At 40.4% G+C, this 19,966-nt stretch overlaps 1 protein-coding gene across 2 annotated transcripts in view; it reads right to left on the reverse strand.

The window, feature by feature from the left end:
* Positions 1 to 3,614, reverse strand: part of ROCK1 (Rho associated coiled-coil containing protein kinase 1) — a 124,406-nt gene extending 120,792 nt beyond the window's left edge. Inside the window, exon 1 of one of the 2 annotated variants that reach the window (XM_006079201.4) lies at positions 3,314 to 3,614. In XM_006079201.4, coding sequence (XP_006079263.2) covers positions 3,314 to 3,406 — 93 coding nt within the window. In that variant the 5' untranslated portion in view covers positions 3,407 to 3,614. The remainder of the gene's footprint in view (positions 1 to 3,313) is intronic. The other variant, XM_006079200.4, reaches the window with a different exon arrangement.
* Positions 3,615 to 19,966: the final 16,352 nt, after the last annotated feature.

A 19,966-nucleotide genomic window follows, 5' to 3' on the forward strand; every position in this document is an offset into this window, starting at 1 on the left:
ATGGTTTAAAAGACCCTTTGCCAGCAACTTCTTCTGAAAGCAAAACTTTCATTTCTGAAGAAGGGATCTAGTCAAGGAAACATAATTTGACAACTTTTTTTTCCTGAGATTATAAAAAATATATCAGAACTTCAGTGTTCACATGGCACATAATACATAATGTGTATACATAATATAAACATAATACATACTGCTGCTGCTGCTAAGTCACTTCAGTCGTGTCCGACTCTGTGCGACCTCATAGACCGCAGCCCACTAGGCTCCTCTGTCCCTGGGATTCTCCAGGCAAGAATACTGGAGTGGGTTGCCATTTCCTTCTCCAATGCATGAAAGTGAAAAGTGAAAGTGAAGTCGCTCAGCCGTGCTGGACTCTTAGCGACCCCATGGACTGCAGCCTACCAGGCTCCTCCGTCTATGGGATTTTGCAGGCAAAAGTACTGGAGTGGGGTGCCATTGCCTTTTCTGATACTACTCAATAGGTACCAGCTAAATAAAGCAACAAAAGCCAAAAAATAAATAAAGTCAATCAATTTTAAAAGGGTATTGTTAGTACAATACATCAGATGTCCAAAGTCCGAACAGGAAAGAGTGAAAACAGACTCATTGAAAAAGATGAGGCCGCCTGGTAGGTCATTCCAAATGGTTCAATGAATGGAAGAATGAATCCTTGATAAGAAACATAAAATAGAAAATTCATGCTAGATGCTACAAATCTGGAGAAAGGATTTTGCCTCCAAAGAAAAATTCAATCTTAACCAAGTTCAGATTAATATAATAAAATTTTAACAGCTAACAGTAAATAATTATGGAACTAAACAGAAAGAAGAGGGTGGAGGAATAAGTTGACTATGGTTCTTTAAGGTCGTGGGCTCTAAGATACTTGGGGGTCCTAACTCTGAGAGGCCCTGCCTGCCCACTTTGCCTCTTTGCTCTTTCACCCTTTCATCATTACATCAGTTTCAACTTGCATCTCTATCAGATGACTTCCAAATGTTATCTTTAACTATGAGCTCAGTTTCACATCTCCAATAGTATACAGATCGTGTCTTTGTGGTCGTCCCACTACCCCCTCAAACACAACAAACCTAAAACTCATCCGCTGCCAGTTCTTCCCGAGTGATTTCCAAACCTGACTTGTTTCACCTATGTTTTCATCAGTCTCCCTATAACCCAGGCTTACAGTCATCTAATTTTTTAGTTGTCCCTTCTCCCCAACTCTGCCAGTCAAATTCCATCAATTCTTCCCCATCCAAATGACCCAACTTGGAGCTTCAATCATTTCTGGGCTATGTTCAATCTCACCCCATTTCTAGTCTCTCTCCACACAACCCATCCTGCACACGGCTACCACATTCACCTTCTTCATTCATCCTGGCATAATCATATTTACAAATACTTAATAGCCACAACATTCTGAAAAACATCTAAACGCCTTAGCCTAGCAATCAAATCCTCCAGCTCTAACCCCAATCTATCCTTCTAGCTTTCTCTTCCCCTAAATGTGTGCCAGCCAGTCATGTTTCCACCCTCAATTCATGTTATCTTCCACTCCCTCTGAGTACCTTCTACCCAAATCCTATCCATCCAGCATCCAACATACTCCAACTCTATCAACTCAAAAGTTCTTCCTTTCAATATCCAATTACCTATTCCAGTCATTTGAAACTTACTACATATTTTCTCAATCTGTGTTTTGCTTTATTTTTGTATATATGTATGAGATTAGGATTTTCAAGAAAAGAGTTCATGACTTACATTTCCCAGTATCCTCCACATTTCAATAAATTTATGAGGTTCCCACCGAATGAAACTATGACAAGAGGCTAGAAGACCACTAAACAAAACAACCCCTACTAAACATTCCCTGTAACACTGCTCCATGGAATAAGGAGATCAAAAAACAGGCAAAATCAAAGATATACAAAAACTTGAGAAGTATTAAGAAGAATGAGACTTCTTAAAAATTCCGGAGATCCTTCCTAGAAAGATATGTTCTAATTCCTTCTCTTATTTAATAAAATGTTTTCCATTGTATTAAGCATCAACCCTCCTTTTTGTTTTTCAATATAAAGAGCATCCATAATGTGGGTGAGACATTTCAAATATACAACCCACAACTCTTATTTCAGTCAAAGATGCTCCGAGTCATTTAGAAAGCTTTGGAAAGAAACTCTCTTGTAGAACCATACATTTAAAAAATATATATATATACACACACAGCTATTTTGAGTAACTGAAATGTATATTAATTTCATACATTAAAAAAAAAATTTCATACATTAACTTACATTTTCCTGATTCAAGATAAGATGTTAAAATGGTTATTATTTCTCTGAATAGCATCATTTAGTTCACCTAACTTTACTCCCAAATACTGTGTACATCTAACATTAATTCCCTGACAAGATTGTAAATTACTACCTAGGTACATATTCCTTGCAATTTTAAAGATAAAGCGGTTTTGTTTGGACAAAAACAGAATAATTATATAACTTCTAGTTGTTTGATAAAGGAAATACTTGCTTACGAATAGACTGCAGCTAACAGTATTAGGGGAAATTGACAAAATTTTAAAACTCCAATTATCTATAGATAATTGTGCATGCTATCAAACACTGAAGAATTTTTTAGTGTTTTGGCCTTTCATATCATAAAAACTTTTTTAGAATGCTACAAAATCTATCATGTTAAGCACAACACCAAAAAAGGCAGTTATGATAAAATATCTGTGCAGTACTTTTGTAATCAACAGTACTGTAAAAGACGTTAATATGGTGATGATCTATCATTAGCTCGGGTTTTTACACTTAACAGTCCAGCAAAAAGTTCCTCTGACTCAAATCACCTATGACACTTTGGCTCAAAAATCACTTCCTCAAAATCGATTCTCCATTGTCACAAGTCTAAAAATTAAACCCTTAAGGAGCTAAGCAGATGGAAATGGAAAGCAGTCTTTTCCAACCTCACTGTCAAACCGATCGGAAAGTTCATAACTAAGCTCGCGGTACAACAAGCTACATACGTAGTAGCAACTTTGACGTGGTAACTTTTTACATGACGCCTGCAACAGAGTTTTATAAGTATCTCTTGTGTGATGATGAACTGAGTCAGAGCTAAAAGTTCAGGGAATTCAGAGCCAGCCCAGTGATACACCGGGCCAGGGCAGGAGATTCCTCAAGGAAAACGCCAGGTTCTGGTGTTTTCTAAGATGATGTACACCTGAAACTTTCTTTCGCAGATAACCAGACTGAGAACAAGAGGAAGGAAATAAATACAGAGACTCAGACAAGCACAAGAGAACAGGGCTACTCACCAGCAGACAATCTGAATTCACTTCCGATTTGGGATCCCGCAGCAGGTTGTCGATTTTTTCAAACCGAGTCTCAAAACTGTCGCCAGTCGACATGTTGCTACTGCTGTGACAATACCCTCGTACCAGCACCGGCAGCGGAAAGCGATTTCAACCAACTTCCTCCGGCGGTGGGTTCGCGGCCGCGGAGCGGAGAAGCCGGAACCCCAGGGTCACCAGGTGCGCCCGGTGCCCCCTCCTCCCCCTCACTGAGGGGATCTCCGCGCTCCGGACCCCGGGCCGGGGGCGACGGCGACCCACAGCCGCTCGGACGCCCAAAGTCGCATCCCACCTGGCAGCTCCTCACGACGGCCGACTGCGCCGTCGCTCCGGCGGAGGGCTGCAGCCTAGCGGGCCCCGGCAGCCTTCGCCATGGAGGGTTCCCGGTGCCGAGACGGGCAGGAGGGGGGAGAGAGGGAGAGAAGCAGGGTGGAGACTCCTCCGGGCAGCAGGGGAGGGAGAAGAGGAAAGGCGAATGCGAAGGGCGGGCGCGGAGCTGTGCCAGCTGCCGCCGCCGCCGCTCGGGCCCCGGGCCGGGCCCGCTCCGCTCTGAGGCGCTAGAGGCGGTCTAGCCCCGCATCCCCGGCTCCACTCGGCCCGGCCCGACGCCCCGATCCGCCTCGGCCAGGAGCTGGTCCCCCACGGGACAGCCTCACTCTCCCATTTTGTCCCGGCGCTGCTGGGGCTGCTGCCGCGGTGTCCGGCGGGGTAGGGCGAGGTCGGAGCCCTGTGGAGGCTCGGGGGAGGACGGGCTGGTGAGCGGGCGGCGAGGATAGACGAGAGTCGAGTCCCGGCGGCTGCGGCTGGGGGAAGCTTCTGAGAGGCGCTGCGGCCCCGGCTGGGGAAAGGGCGAGTCGCGCGGCGAATGCTCGGGTGGAGGGGGGTGGGGCGAGGGGGGCCGTGAGGGACTAATATGTCCGCCTTCCTGTTCAAACAAACGGAGACCGCCGGCGCGCACTGCGCATGCGGGGCGCGGACGTTCGGAAGGGGAACCGGGCCGGCGCCGCGCGCGCGCGCGCGCACTGGGCGCCTCCGCAGGGCCGGGCTGGGCTTGGGGGCGCGGAAGGCGGGGCGCACCCGGGGCTTAGCGGGCGGGCAGGCTGGCAGCCGGGACTGGTGGACTGGGTGCGGCGGGTGGCACCGCCCTCGCCCCGGCAGGCTCTGAGGAGCCACGCAGGGCTCGGGAAGCGGCGTGGGATCCACACGGGGAGGAGCTCTCGCCGCCTTCGCTCGCGTCTTGGCCGTTGCCCCAGCTCTGCTTCCTCTGGGCTGCAGCGGTAGGGAGAGTTGTGGCAAGAAAGGATGCTTGCTATTGTTATTTTAGAGATACTTTTTTTTCTTTTTTTAAAGGCCTCTTCGCCGACAGGAACCAACATTTTAGCACCAGCGGAGGCTGGTCTTCAGTAGTGCTTCAGCGTCAGCCCTCCGTGAACCCCATGTCGTTTTAACCCGTCTTTGCTTCATGGGAAAATTACGAAGCAGTGTAGTACATACATAACCCTCCAAACTCAGCGTGTGTGTCAGGGGAGCTTTAAACTATGGACTCCGGAAAATACAGTCAGTAGAAGTCAAGCTTAGTTTAGTTTTAAAAAAAAGGAAAATAATCTCATAGGAAAAAAATAAATATTTTTTAAGTTATTCGTACTAGTTCCCTTACACCATTAAGCCTCCCACTGTAGTTTTCTTCTTGATGTGTAATTCTGCCATTTCGATTTAAAAACATTCAGTGAAACTTAAAATTGTGAGTTTACTAGACTGAAGTAGGACATGAAAATAATGGGCCTTTCCTCCTAATTCAATTGCTTCATTGACTGTTGTGGGAGAGGGTGAGACGCCTTACCTAACCTACTGATAAGGTACTTTCAGCAGGAAATCCACCTTAATTCATTTCCAATCAATCTTCAGTTTGACTCATAGGTCAAATAAAGGACTGCTAAAAATCGAAAATGTGGATGTTTTATCCTCCACTGGAAAAGGTTGCAGACGAACCAATTGTCTTTCTATATAAAAAGCTCCATACAGCATCTGAACTGCAGCATACCAACTTTCTGCTGTGTGTCAGAGCTTAGGAAAATGTACTATTGTTTGAAAAATGGCATTCTGTTTGCATTGTGTTAGATGCAAGAAATATTGAACTATAAATCCACAGTATCAATGAAGATAAAAGTCAGTCCTCACAAAAAGACAAACAATTTAACAAATTTCAGGTATTTCATTAAATGCTTTCACAGTGACTTTTCTTGGCTCCAGTATTTTAAGCCAGTCATGTGAATTAAATTTATTTTTAAGCATAGAGCTTAAAATAAATCTGGCAGTTGCCCTAAAATAAATTTCCTAAACTCTGCTTGTCCTTTTTTATTACCATTTTTAGGTAGTCTTAGGAATTTTGTTGTTTCTCAGAATGGTGAGCATTATGCTGCTTTCCACTTGAGCACATGAAAAAATGCTGGTAGCTAAGACAATACTTGAGTGGTCCTGATAAATGTAACTTGGACTGAAAGTCCATCTGGCCAAACTATTAGAAATATAGGTGGGGCCTATATATTTTATTGATCGACAGGGCTATCTGATTATTGTAACCCCACACTAGTTGTCTTTTATCATAAGATAGACAGACTCTGTATCAATGTTTTTGTTTTTTAATAGAGAAGTCCTCACTTGTAATAGAATAGACTTGGGACTCATTGGAAAAGACTCTGATGCTGGGACGGATTGTGGGCAGGAGGAGAAGGGGACAACAGAGGATGAGATGGCTGGATGGCATGACTGACTCGATGGACGTGAGTCTGAGTGAACTCCGGAAGCTGGTGATGGACAGGGAGGCCTGGCGTGCTGCAATTCATGGGGTTGCAAAGAGTCGGACACGACTGAGTGACTGAACTGAACTGAACTGATATGACATTAAATTTCCTTTCTAACTTTAAAATTCTGTTGTCATTAGTCTTTTCAAAGCATAGTGGACATTTGAGATCACCCTTAAAGTATATATTAAAATCTTAAATGCAATTGCAAACTATTGATAACATGTACAAATAGGTTAAGAATATAATACTGATCACGCATACTGAGTGCGTCCCATCTGTTAGGCAATATGTTTGTATGTGTGTGTGTAGTTGTTTTAGTCATGTCTAACTCTTTGCAACCCTATGGACTGTAGCCCACCAGGCTCCTCTTCCATGGGATTCTCCAGGCAAGATTACTGGAGTGGGTTACTATGCTCTTCTCCAGGATATCTTCCCAACCCAGGGCTCAAACCTGGATTTCCTACATTACAGGCTGATTTACCAACTGAGCCACCAGGGAGGCTCTAGTATTATCTTCCAGTTGTATTGTTTACATCACACAGATAAATGATTCCAAATAAAAAGGGAATTATAAAACTTGCAAAGTCATCAATATGGTGGCTTCCCAGGTGGCACTAGCTGTAAAGAACCCACCTGTCAATGCAGGGGACAGAAGAGAAACCGGGTTCCATCCCTGGGTTGGGAGGAGCCTCTGGAGAAGGAAAGGACAACCCACTCCAGTATTCTTGCCTGGAGAATTCCACAGACAGAAGAGCCTGGCAGGCTACAGTCCATGGGGTCGTAAAGAGTTGGACAAGACTGAAGTGACTTAGCACCCACTCAATATGGTTTCAGTCACTAGGGAAAAATGTGAAATGAAAACAGCAAGGTGTGAATAAAAAGGATCTTGACGGCATTTGGTAACAGTGACTTGACTAGAGGTTTCTGAACACTGGGTCCAGGAACCAGTGGCCATCCTTGGTGGCTTGTTCGTAAAGTAAGCAGTTCTACTTTAAGACCATCTTTCAATCTGAAATTCTCTTGACTACTTTAAAAAAAAAAAAAAAAAACTAAATGTACTTTCCCCTAAGAAGAAAGAATAACAGGAAATGGTACCATTTTTTTCATGTTTTCACTTGGAAATTGAAAAATTACAAAGTTGGCAGCTTAAACAAATATATCAAGTTAGTTATATTTTAATTTTTCTGGTTTTTTGGAATTCAAACATCTGGAAATGTTTAATTTAGATGAGACTCTTGCTAGGACCTAATGAAGAGACTGCAGTGCTAAAAGAATTTGAGTGAGGCATAGTTGGGAGAGATCATGGAAAAAGTAGAAAGATTTGGGTGTAGACTTGTATATAGTGAAAGACAATTAAGTCCAACATTCCTTTGCTTTTGATTATTTGGTAGGAAATAGATTCCTTTTAATGTTTACAGAATTTCTTTCACAAATAATGATGTACTAATTAACCTCCAAGGAAGGTCCCCATTGAACCCTGTCTCCCAGTATTCACCCCCTCCTGGAGGCCCCTCCCACACTGAATCTGGGCTGGGGCCTTGTGACCTGCTTTAACCAACAGAGTGCAGCAAAAATGGCAGTGTGCCAATGTCAAGCCTAAACTTTGTGAGTTTGCCTGGCAACTAACGGTTTGGTGCTCTGGGAAGTCCAGCTAAGTTGAGATCACCATGGTGTGAAGAAACCCAAGCTAACTAACCACAAGACGACCAGATGGAAGATAACTGAGGAATCCATAGAGAACAGAGACTCCAGACTTCTGACCCACATCAAGCCATTCCAGCAGTCCCTAGCCATTTGTAATGCCCCTGATGATGCCACAGGGAACAGAGACAAGCTAATCCCTCCACACACTGCCCACACATCAGAATCGTGAACACATAAGAAAATGGTTGCTACTTTGAGCCACTAGTTTTGGGATAGTTTCTCAGCATGAGATGACCAAACAGTTGGATTTCAGGCAAAAAAAAATATTCATAGTTAAATGTGCATATAAAAAAAAAATAAATAAATGTGCATATAGACATATATTGAGTGTACCTTTTATACTTTTTTTTATCTTAACCATGACACAGGGAAGTGGTCCACAATAAAGTGTTATAAAGGAATGACAGGGTTTCCCCAGTGGGGAATTTGCCTGCAGTGCAGGAGATGCAGGAAATGTGGGTTCAATCCCTGGCTCAGGAAGATCCCTTGGAGGAGAAAATGGCAAGCCACTCCAGTGTACTTGCTGGGAAAATCCCGTGGACAAAGGAGCCTGGTGGGCTACAGTCCATAGGGGTCACAAAGAGTCGGACACGACTGAGTGAGTGAGCACACACACACACACACACGAAGGAATGACAAATTAACTCATGTTTATTGTCTTTACTTCAATAAAACCTTTGTACGAAAGAGATGTAAAAGCTTTTTAATCACATTAAAGAATGATTCCAGATTTTTTAAAAAATTATAAAGCTATCATATTCCCATATAAACACATTTTCACCTGTATTTTAATATTTTCTCAATTTAGTGCATAGTGATGTCTAGTCTGTCTTAAAAACATACCAAAAATTCAGGTACATACTGTAAATTACATATCAATTGTAATTCAGTGCCATAAATTGCATGTAATTTCAAAATTGCATACCACAAATGTGTTAAGAATGTTATGTGGCTAAGTTCCTATATAAACTATAGCTAACATTTCCAAGAAAGTATGATACTTATTATGTTTCACGTAACTTTCCAAAAGGGCATTACTTTTTTTCTTTTTTTAGTCTAGAAGAGCTTCCGTTGATTCTGAACAACTTTAGTAAACTCAAAGTTGTGAAAATTTACTTTCAGTTCTGCTTTAGGAAGTTGGTTTTATATGATTAATATTTTCCCACAAAGTAGTTTATATGTACACATTTTTGTAGATCTGTGATGTGAATCAGGAAGAATATGTTCCTTTACTCAGGAATGATCTTGAGATCAGGCAAGGTTTTCTTTTCTTTCTACAGAACATACAAGCTTGGGAGTCAATATAATTTGACATGTTTATATCTACTAGGTGTACAGTAGTAGATGTACATGTTTACATCCTTTATGTGAAGAGTAGTAGCAACATGGTTACATCCTAGGCAGCCTAGGTGCTGCCTAGGAAAGTTGGGGATTCGGCATCTATTAAGATTCCCGCAAGGAAAAGTGTAGAGCCAGCTATGAGCACAGGGCGCCCTTAAGGGCTTCTCCTGACTCACCCTGGAATGCCTTTCCCTAACATCTGTTTTTTATTTCTTAGAAGCTGCTATTCCATTCAACTGCAAAAATACTTGCACTGACCCTGGAAATAGAATGGAGAAATAGAAGGAAACAGATTTCTGTAAAACAGCTACTTCCCTGCTTTATGTTATTGCCATCTTGGGGACCCTTCTGTTACCACACTCACAAGCTCCAGCATGTAAATGTCTGATGTTGCAAGGTCATTCCAAGGGTGGGCTCCACAAGAGTTTGTGTTTATGGAACCCCTGAGATGAATGTATACATGACCCTAGTGAGAGAGGAAAGGCCAGATCAAGGAGATAATAACAGATATGCATTATTGATCACAAACTCTCTTTCATTTTTTCCAAGGGTCCACATTTCGCTTGTCCCACCCAGCAGCCCTCCATTGAGTCCAGTTGTGAGCTTCCTGGCCCACTGCTTTTTTAGGAGCTTATATTCTTCCTCTTGCTGCTACTGCTGCTAAGTCGCTTCAGGCATGTCCAACTCTGTGTGACCCCATAGACAGCAGCCCACCAGGCTCCCCCATCCCTAGGATTCTCCAGGCAAGAACCCTGGAGTGGGTTGCCATTTCCTTCTCCAATGCATGAAAGTGAAAAAAGAAAGTGAAGTCGCTCAGTCGTGTCCGACTCTTCGCGACCCCAGGGACTGCAGCCTACCAGGTTCCTCCCTCCATGGGATTTTCCAGGCAAGAGTACTGGAGTGGGTTGCCATTGCCTTCTCTGATTCTTCCTCTTAAGGGCCCTCAATTGGTAAATTGCCTTTTTTGGCAGTGACAGGCTCTTCGCTCAACATCTACTTCCCTTTTTTTTTTTTTTCATGACAACTTTTATCACTCATCTCTGTCTCAACTTCCATGCCAAGCCTGGCACTCTGTGACGACCTAGAGGGGTGGGATGGGAGGAGGAAGGGAGGCTCAAGAGGGTGAGGATATATTATATATTTATAATTATGACTAATTCATTTTGCTGTATGGCAGAAACTAACACAACATTGTAAAGCAATTATCCACCAATTATTTTTTTTTTTAAAAGACTTCCATGCCAAACATGTGGAAACAGAAAAATGTCTGTTTCTGAGAGTTCACCATTTTCCCCTTCCCTTTCATTCAAAGCCCACTTGAAACATAACATCTCTAAAATCCCTGTAACTTAAAGAGAGGCACTGATTCCTCACGTTTACCCATCAACATGTAAATATTACCCTATATACTCTACATATTCTTTCTTGGGGCTTCCCCAGTGGCTCAGCGGTAAAGAATCTACCTGCAATGCAAGAGGCACAAGAGACTCTGGTTTGATCCCTGGGGCAGGAAGATCCCCTGTAGAAGGAAATGGCAACCCACTCCAGTATTCTTGCCTGGAAAAGCCCATGGACCGAGAAGGAGCCTGGCAGGGCTACAGTCCATGGACTAGCAAAGATCTGAGCTGCCTGCATATTCTTTCCTCATAACCATGACCCTTCCCAAAGAAAGGCAATGCCAAAGAATGCTCAAACTACCGCACAATTGCACTCATCTCACACGCTAGTAAAGTAATGCTCAAAATTCTCCAAGCCAGGCTTCAGCAATATGTGAACCATGAACTTTCTGATGTTCAAGCTGGTTTTAGAAAAGGCAGAGGAACCAGAGATCAAATTGCCAACATCCGCTGGGTCATGGAAAAAGCAAGAGGGTTCCAGAAAAGCATCTATTTCTGCTTTATTGACTATGCCAAAGCCTTTGACTGTGTGGATCACAATAAACTGTGGAAAATTCTTCAAGAGATGGGAATACCAGACCACCTGATCTGCCTCTTGAGAAATTTGTATGCAGGTCAGGAAGCAACAGTTAGAACTGGACATGGAACAACAGACTGGTTCCAAATAGGAAAAGGAGTTCGTCAAGGCTGTATATTGTCACCCTGCTTATTTAACTTCTATGTAGAGTACATCATGAGAAACGCTGGACTGGAAGAAGCACAAGCTGGAATCAAGATTGCCAGGAGAAATATCAATAACCTCAGATATGCAGATGACACCACCCTTATGGCAGAAAGTGAAGAGGAACTAAAAAGCCTCTTGATGAAAGTGAAAGTGGAGAGTGAAAAAGTTGGCTTAAAGCTCAACATTCAGAAAACGAAGATCATGGCATCCGGTCCCATCACTTCCTGGGAAATAGATGGGGAAACAGTGTCAGACTTTATTTTTCTGGGCTCCAAAATCACTACAGATGGTGACTGCAGCCACAAAATTAAAAAACGCTTACTCCTTGGAAGGAAAGTTACGACCAACATAGATAGCATATTCAAAAGCAGAGACACTTTGCCAACAAAGGTTCATCTAGTCAAGGCTATGGTTTTTCCAGTGGTCATGTATGGATGTGAGAGTTGGACTGTGAAGAAGGCTGAGCACCGAAGAATTGATGCTTTTGAACTGTGGTGTTGGAGAAGACTCTTGAGAGTCCTTTGGACTGCAAGGAGATCCAACCAGTCCATTCTGAAGGAGATCAGCCCTGGGATTTCTTTGGAAGGAATGATGCTAAAGCTGAAACTCCAGTACTTTGGCCACCTCATGGGAAGAGTTGACTCATTGGAAAAGACTCTGATGCTGGGAGGGATTGGGGGCAGGAGGAGAAGGGGACAACAGAGGATGAGATGGCTGGATGGCATCACTAACTCGATGGACGTGAGTCTGAGTGAACTCCGGAAGTTGGTGATGGACAGGGAGGCCTGGCGAGCTGAGATTCATGGGGTCGCAAAGAGTCGGACACGACTGAGCAACTGATCTGATCTGATCTGATCTGATGACCCTTTATAAACTTTGCTTTTTATTCGCAAGCAGTGTTAGTGCTCTGCTAGTTGGATTAATACATATGCTCTTGTTTATGTGTTCTTGTCATTACTGCTTCATGTGTTCCCTAGGGCATATGCTAGGCCTTTAAAAGCAATACTCATTTTTTTTTCTTCTTATAAAAATAGTACATGCTTATTTTTAAGATTTTGGGAAATATGGAAAAGTAAAAGAACAAAATTCACCCATATTCCCACCACTCAACTATAATCACTATTGATAATTTTGAAGTTTTTTTGTAATTATTTAGTTCCCTGCAGAGGTTTGTTTGTTTTATATGCTGTATATACAGTTCTTATATACTGGTTATTTTTCAGTTTACATAATGATTTGTATAAGCATATTTACCTTAAATATAAGTTTTAATACCTGCATAATATTCCAGTCCAGAAATTTATCATAGCTTATTTAACCATTACTATAAATAGTGCTACTAAAAAGATTTTTTGTGCATTAGTTTCCATTAAGTTTTTTGTGCATTAAGTTTTTTCTTTTCCTTCTTTTTTTGGATTTTTTTCCCTTTAAAAAAATTTTTTTAATTTTATATTATAAAATTTTTCCTTAATTGAAAACGACTTCCTTCAAAATGATTCTCAGAAGTGGGCCAAAGCATTTTAAATACTTTTGATGTATTTTGCCAAATTGTTTTTCAAATAGTGATGAAAGTTTATACTCCAGCTACTTATATTTATTTTTTTATTTTTTAAAATATTTACTGTTTTTTTATTTGTCTGCACAGGTCTTAGTTGCAGCAGCTCTGTGGCTGTATGCAGGATCTTTAGTCGTGGCACGTGTAATCTAGTTCCCTGGGCCCCTGCATGTCTAACACAAAGCCTTAGCCGAGGAACCACTAGGGAAGTCCCTGGCTACAGACATTTATGTCCCTTTAAATACCTCCTCGCTGGCGCTGAATGTGTCATTATTAACATCTTAGGTCATTGTTGTATTAATTTGCATATCTTTGATTACTACAAGGTTGAATATTTTGCCATTTGTTGTTAATTAGTTGTTTTTCTTTTTCTATGAATTAATTTATGATTTGTGCCTATTCATCGGTTGGGCCTTGGGATTTTTCTTATTGATTTATATGAGTATAAATATGAATGTATGTATGTATCTGTATATGTGTAGGTATGCATATATATGTATGTCTTAAGGATACTAAGTTTTGTTTTCGAATTGAAAATTTTTACCAATTTTTTGTTTATTTAAACATTTTGAATATATTTTTGTCAATTAAAATACATACTTTAAAAAATTCTGTCAATGACTTTTTAAAAGGAATTTGTTATATTATTTTTATGCTTAGAAACTCCTCCCACCTTCCAAAAGTTTGATATATATATATATATATATATTCTTTTTTGTCTCCTTTCCCCCCCTTGCTATGTCTTGCTTTCTACATAGTTTTAAAATTCCAACTGAAATTCATTTTAATATATTGAATAAGTTGAGAATCAACTTGTATCTTTTCAAATTGCTGAACAGTTCTATCAACATCGTTTATTAAGTTAACTTAACTTTCCTTATTGATTATGTTACTCTCATTGTCATACATTAATTATAATATCTATATTTATTCTTGAACTATTGCAGATATATTAATTCTACCAACATAATAATATAATGGTAGTTAATGTGATTATTTTAATAACCCAGAAAAGTTATTCCTTCTTTGTTACTTTTCTTTTAAAATATTTTCCCAAACTATTTTAACCAGTTATTCTTCCATATGATTTTAAGAATATTTCTTCAAGTACCTCCTCACTTTCATTGCATTCCATTACATTACTATTTTAACTGAAAATATTTTATAACTTAATTTAGAAGGAATACTTTATGATATTCCATTTTCCAGTTCAGTAAACTGGTATCAGTAAACTCTATTTATTCAAAAATTATAAAAATGTTTCTTGACAAAATTTTATAGATTTTATCATGTAGGCAACACATATTTCTCATTGGGATTATTTCTGGGATTCTAAAATGTTGGTTGCTGTCTTGAATAGGACCTATGTTCTGATTATTTCATGATTATTGGTATAAAGGAGCAGTATTGAACTTGATATATGTAGTGGTCTTTTATCAAGCCATTTTGCTGAACTACTACTATTGGGTCTATAAAATCTTTTAATGTCCTCCAAAGAGGGGACATAACAAACTGTGACAAATCACTAATTCTGAGATATATCTCAGTTTTGCAGAGGTTAAAATGTGGAAAATGGCAAGTCATAGATTTGATAAAATATCATAGATTTCTAAATGATGATGATTGGGTTTCTTTCTCACCAGTTATCATATCTTACATCTATTTCAGGTCTCCGTGTCTTGGCCAGAACAATAGAGGCATATGACAGGCAGTCCTGTCCTTCACCAGTTTTCCAGAGAGATAATTCATCTATAAGCCTGATGTTAACTTTTGATTAAAATAAATACTCTTCATCATTTTAGGACAATATCTTTCCATTCACTGGATAGCAGTCAAATACCAATTTCATATCTTCTAGGCTGTGCTTTTATTTACTTATCATTTTTCTTAAAGTGTGTGACTTTTTAAATGTAAATTTTAAAGTAAATTAAATTGTGGAAAACTTTACATCATATAGAAGTTGGAGAAAGAAAAGCAGAAAGAACAACAAAAAAGAAGATGGAAAAACAGAATCACTTTCCATAAATGGGAGGTAACCATAAAATTTTTTTAAAAGCACAAAACAATGTTATATTCTGTTTACTTACTGTTACTTGCTTAAGGCTCCAAGCCTAATGCCAACTCCTACTTATTAAAAGAAAAAAGGATATTAGCAAGTATTGAAGAAACATGCAAAATTGAAACTTTCTCCTGGAAATAATCAGATTCCAAAGAGAATTGCAATAATGTCCTCAGCATAGTTAAAACCATGTCTGAATCTCACCTAAAATCTCTTAACAACTGTCATATATAACACACAGCAGTGTTAATTATATTTATCGTATTGTACATAGTATCCCTAGTACCTACCTTATAACTGGAAATTTGTACCTTTTGACTGACTTCATCCACTTCTTTCTCCCATCACCTGCTTCACCTTTGGTAACCACAATCTGATCTCTTTTTCTGTGTTGGTTGGTTGGTTTTTTACTATAATTGATCTACAAACACTATGTTAATCTCCATTACAGAACATAATGTTTCAATATTTCTATCCATTCAATCACAATGACAAATCTAGTTGCAATATGACACTATACAAAGATATTACATAGTTATTGACTTGTATTCTCCACACTGTCCATTTCAAACCCCTAACCCATTTAAAACTTTAAATAACTAAAAAAATGAAGAATACTTAAGTGAGGTTTAGTACATCTTTAAGAGTGTCTGTTGTCTTCACAACATGGCTAGACACAGTTTTTTGGGTTCATAAATCTTTGCCCTAAAAATTCTTTAGATTTACTCCATTTTCATCTTTAGACTTAATGCTACTGAGGAAAAAAAAAAGACCAAACTGTGCTTTGTTACTTTATAGTCAACATTTTCTTGCTTAACTCTTGCAGGATTCTTTGTAGATTTCTGAAATTCAAAAACTTCACTGGGATAATCCCAGGGGTGGATCTCTTATCATAATTTTTTTTCGGAAAGAGGAAACTGTTTAAAAGACTAAGGTCTTTCTTCACCTCACTGAAATTTTCTTATTAGTTTATTGCATATGCTTCACTTATCTCATCTTTTGGAATGTCTATTATCAGTACTTAGGGTCTCATCTTTGTCTTCCTATCTCTATTCTACATTCTGAGAAAGCTTCTGAAGTTTGTCTTCTGAGACATTGATTTAATTTGCTGCACTGAGACGTCTGCTACATATGACCTCCAGAATGGATTTTATTTGAGTTATTGTATTTAAAAATCTTGGTTTCCTTAAAGACTTTCTTTTTTCTTTTGCCCTCAATATGTTTTCATTTCAATTTAGCCTGCTCTCTCTTTTTAATACCCTATTTGTATTTCATAGACATCAGTTTGAAAAAAAAGGTATAACTTAGATCTAGTAAAATGCACAAATCTTAAGGGTACAACTCAGTGGAATTTAAAATATACACACCTGTGTGAACACCACCAGATCAATTACTTAAAAACACTTTCAACATTCCCAAAGCTCTTCATCCCCCTTCCCATAATTAGCTCACCATAAATAGCTCATTAATATAGGTTAATCTATATTGTGATTCTTATCACCATAGATTAGTTCTACAAGTCTTAGAACTTCATAGAAATGAAATCATATACTATGTACTTTTTTGACTTTTTAAATAGATTTGGGGAACATTTTTTAATTGCAGTAAATACATATAACATAAAATTTACCACTTTAATCATGTATGAGTGTTCAGAAAAGTGATATTAACTGTACTCACATTGCAGCAGAACCATCACCACCCATCTTCAGTATGGGAAGATGGGATGTGATTTCCAGAACATCCCATCTTCCCAAACTGAAATCTTGTACCCACTAAACACCAACTTCCCATACTGCCCCCCACCCCTCATCCCAGCCCCTGGCAACCTTTCATCTCTATGACTTTGGTACTATTCATAGTATTCTATGAATGAGGTACTACTATTTCAGGTACCTCAAATAAGTGGAATCCCACAATCTATCTTTTTTGTGTCTGGCTTGTTTCACTTAGTATAATATCTTCAAGTTCACCCACGTAACATGTGTAAGAATTTTCTTCCCTTTTAAGAATAAATCGTATTGCATTGTATGGAAATACCACATTTTGTTCATTTATACATCCATTGATGGACATGTAGATTTTTAAAAATTCATCTTTCTAAATGTCCTCCTCTTCCTGTAATAAATCAGTATTGGACGAAGACTTCAAAAAAAGTTCTTAGGAGATTTTTTTGTCTTATACTGCAGAAATTTATTCCATAGTTCTCACTCGCCACTCCCTACCCTCACCCCCATTTTCTCAGCTTTGAATTGAGAGAATATCTAGGCCCAGAGTTTGAAAACAAATTAGAGGCAGGGTGTTGCTATTTAGTTCCCTCGTTATCTAGCTTAGGTACTGATGGACTCTCTTTTCTAATACATATTTTTTGATGTGGGCCATTATTAAAGTCTTTATTGAATTTGTTACAATATTGCTTCTGCTTTATGTTTTGGCTTTGAGGCATGTGGGATCTTAGTTCTCTGATCAGGGATTGAACCTACCCACCTAGCATTGGAAGGGGAAGTGGTTACCCCTCAACCACTAGGGAAGTCCCCCTTTTTAAAAACAAATATATCAGTCAATTCAGTTGCTCAGTCGTGTCGGACTCTTTTCGACCCCATGAATCACAGCACGCCAGGCCTCCCTGTCTATCACCAACTCCTGGAGTTCACTCAGACTCACATCCATCAAGTCAGTGATGCCATCCAACCATCTCATCCTCTGTTCTCCCCTTCTCCTCCTGCCCCCAATCCCTCCCAGCATCAGAGTCTTTTCCAATGAGCCAACTCTTCGCATGAGGTGGCCAAAGTACTGGAGTTTCAGCTTTAGCATCATTCCTATATATATATATATTTTATTTGTTTGGTTGCAGCACACAGGATAGTCGATCTTTCATGCAGCATGTGGCATCTCTAGTTGCTGCACCACACAAACTTTTAGTCATGGCATATGGGATCTAGTTCCCTGACCAGGGATTGAACCTGGGCCCCCCACATTGGCAGTGCAGAGTCTTGGTCACTGGATGACCAGGGAAGTCCCTCTCTTCTCTAATATTTGGTGATTTGATATCCATAGGACTTATTCTAGTTTTTTGGTTTCTTTTTTTTCTCTGCTTAGCAAGCATTTCTTTTGTGTAGTTCTTTTGAAATGAAGTGGAATTACTTCCTGATTCTCTGTCAGAAAGAGGATGTTTAACCTAGAGAATTTAACTGTATTTACTCTTCCTTGCTGCTGCTGCTGTTGCTGAGTTGCTTCAGTCATGTCCAACTCTGTGTGACCCCATAGACGGCAGCCACCAAGCTCCCCCGTCCCTGGGATTCTCCAGGCAAGAACACTGGAGTGGGTTGCCATTTCCTTCTCCAATGCATGAAAGTGAAAAGTGAAAGTGAAGTCGCTCAGTCATGTCCGACTCCTAGTGACCCCATGGACTGCAGCGCACCAGGCTCCTCCGTCCATGGGATTTTCCAGGCAAGAGTACTGGAGTGGGGTGCCATTACCTTCTCCCTTACTCTTCCTTAAGGACAGCTTTACCCCTGCCCTCAACTTTCACTGTTTTTAGGGTTCCTCTACCTCTACCTGAAATTCTTTTTCTTCCCATAATTTGTCGATTACATTTCCCCCTAATTTTTCCTCCCAGTTTTATGAGACAGTTGACACACAGCACTCTATAAGATTAAGGTATTACTTCACCTGAAATTCTTTATCTTTGAGAAGACTACCTATCCCAAGGTCTCCATCCTCTTCATCCTAAGCTTTAGTGTGTTCTGGGGATTTGGGTAAGAGGGGCCGTGAATGACAGGAAGGCACTCTGACCATTCAGACCTGTTTCCACACAGTTAAGGCTATGGATGTCTAGATTTCTCATTAGTGAACCACTGTGTTCCCAAACTGTGGGCAGTCAGTGAAGGGAATCAAGGGGAGTCATGAGACAGGGTTCCTTCTACCTAATTCACAGCTGTGCTTTCCAGATTCAAAACATGCTGTTATGGAGAATTCCCTGGCAGTCCAGTGGTTAGGACACCACTCTTTGACTGCTGAGGATAAAGGTTCAGTCTCTGATCAGGGAACTAAGATCCTGCAAGCCTCATGGTGGCCCCCCCACCCCCAAAAAAAACCTGCGGTATGCCTCAGGTGTCAATTCTGTTTCTTAGTTTGACACTAATGAAAATTTAATACTAGAATACTTCCAGCAATCTCATTCATGATTGACTTTTATTCTTATTTTGGGAGTGACTGTGCATTTTCATCTTTTCATATGATTACATAAATATTTAGGCATCCCAGGTGTCACTAGTGGTAAAGAACCTGCCTGATCTCTGGGTTGGGAAGATTCTCTAGCAGAGGGCATGTCAACCCACTCCTATATTCTTGCCTGGAGAACCCCATGGACAGAGGAGCCGGGCGAGCTATGGTCCACAGGGTCACAAAGAGTTGGACACCACTGAAGTGACTTGGCACGCACTTCTTACCTAGAAATCTCAGCTGTTTTACAAGCATCAGAGAAGAACTGGAAAGCACCATACAGATACTACTGCTGGACTGATCATGATCAAGACAGGCTCTCAACTATAAACAAATGGCTCTCTATTTTGTTTTCAACCAGTGCAAATCTTAGTTGTTACGACATCATACAACACCATCCATTAAGAACAACAGATAAAAATAGGCTCCTATAATCGAAGTCAATAGTAGTACTAGGACACCCACCCTCTCCCCACTGCTTTGGCCGAGAAAGGGCTCCATGGAATGCCTAAAACTCTGAGCAGCATAATTTCTAAATCACTACCCTAGACATGACTAAGGGCCTCTCTAGTGGCTCATACAGTAAAGAAGCTGCCTGAATGCAGGAGATGCGGGTTCGATCTTTGGGTCAGGAAGATCCCCTGGAGAAGGGAATGGCTACCACACTCTAGAATTTTTGCCTGGAGAATTCTATGGACCCAGGAGCTGGATGGTCATAGCTACATCCCTGGGGTCACAAAGAGACATGACTGAGCGACTAACACACACACACACACACACAACATCACTAAAGGATGTTTGTGCAAACT

Source organism: Bubalus bubalis, chromosome 22 (genome assembly GCF_019923935.1).
Source record: "Bubalus bubalis isolate 160015118507 breed Murrah chromosome 22, NDDB_SH_1, whole genome shotgun sequence".
In the NCBI taxonomy this organism is placed as follows: domain Eukaryota; kingdom Metazoa; phylum Chordata; class Mammalia; order Artiodactyla; family Bovidae; genus Bubalus; species Bubalus bubalis.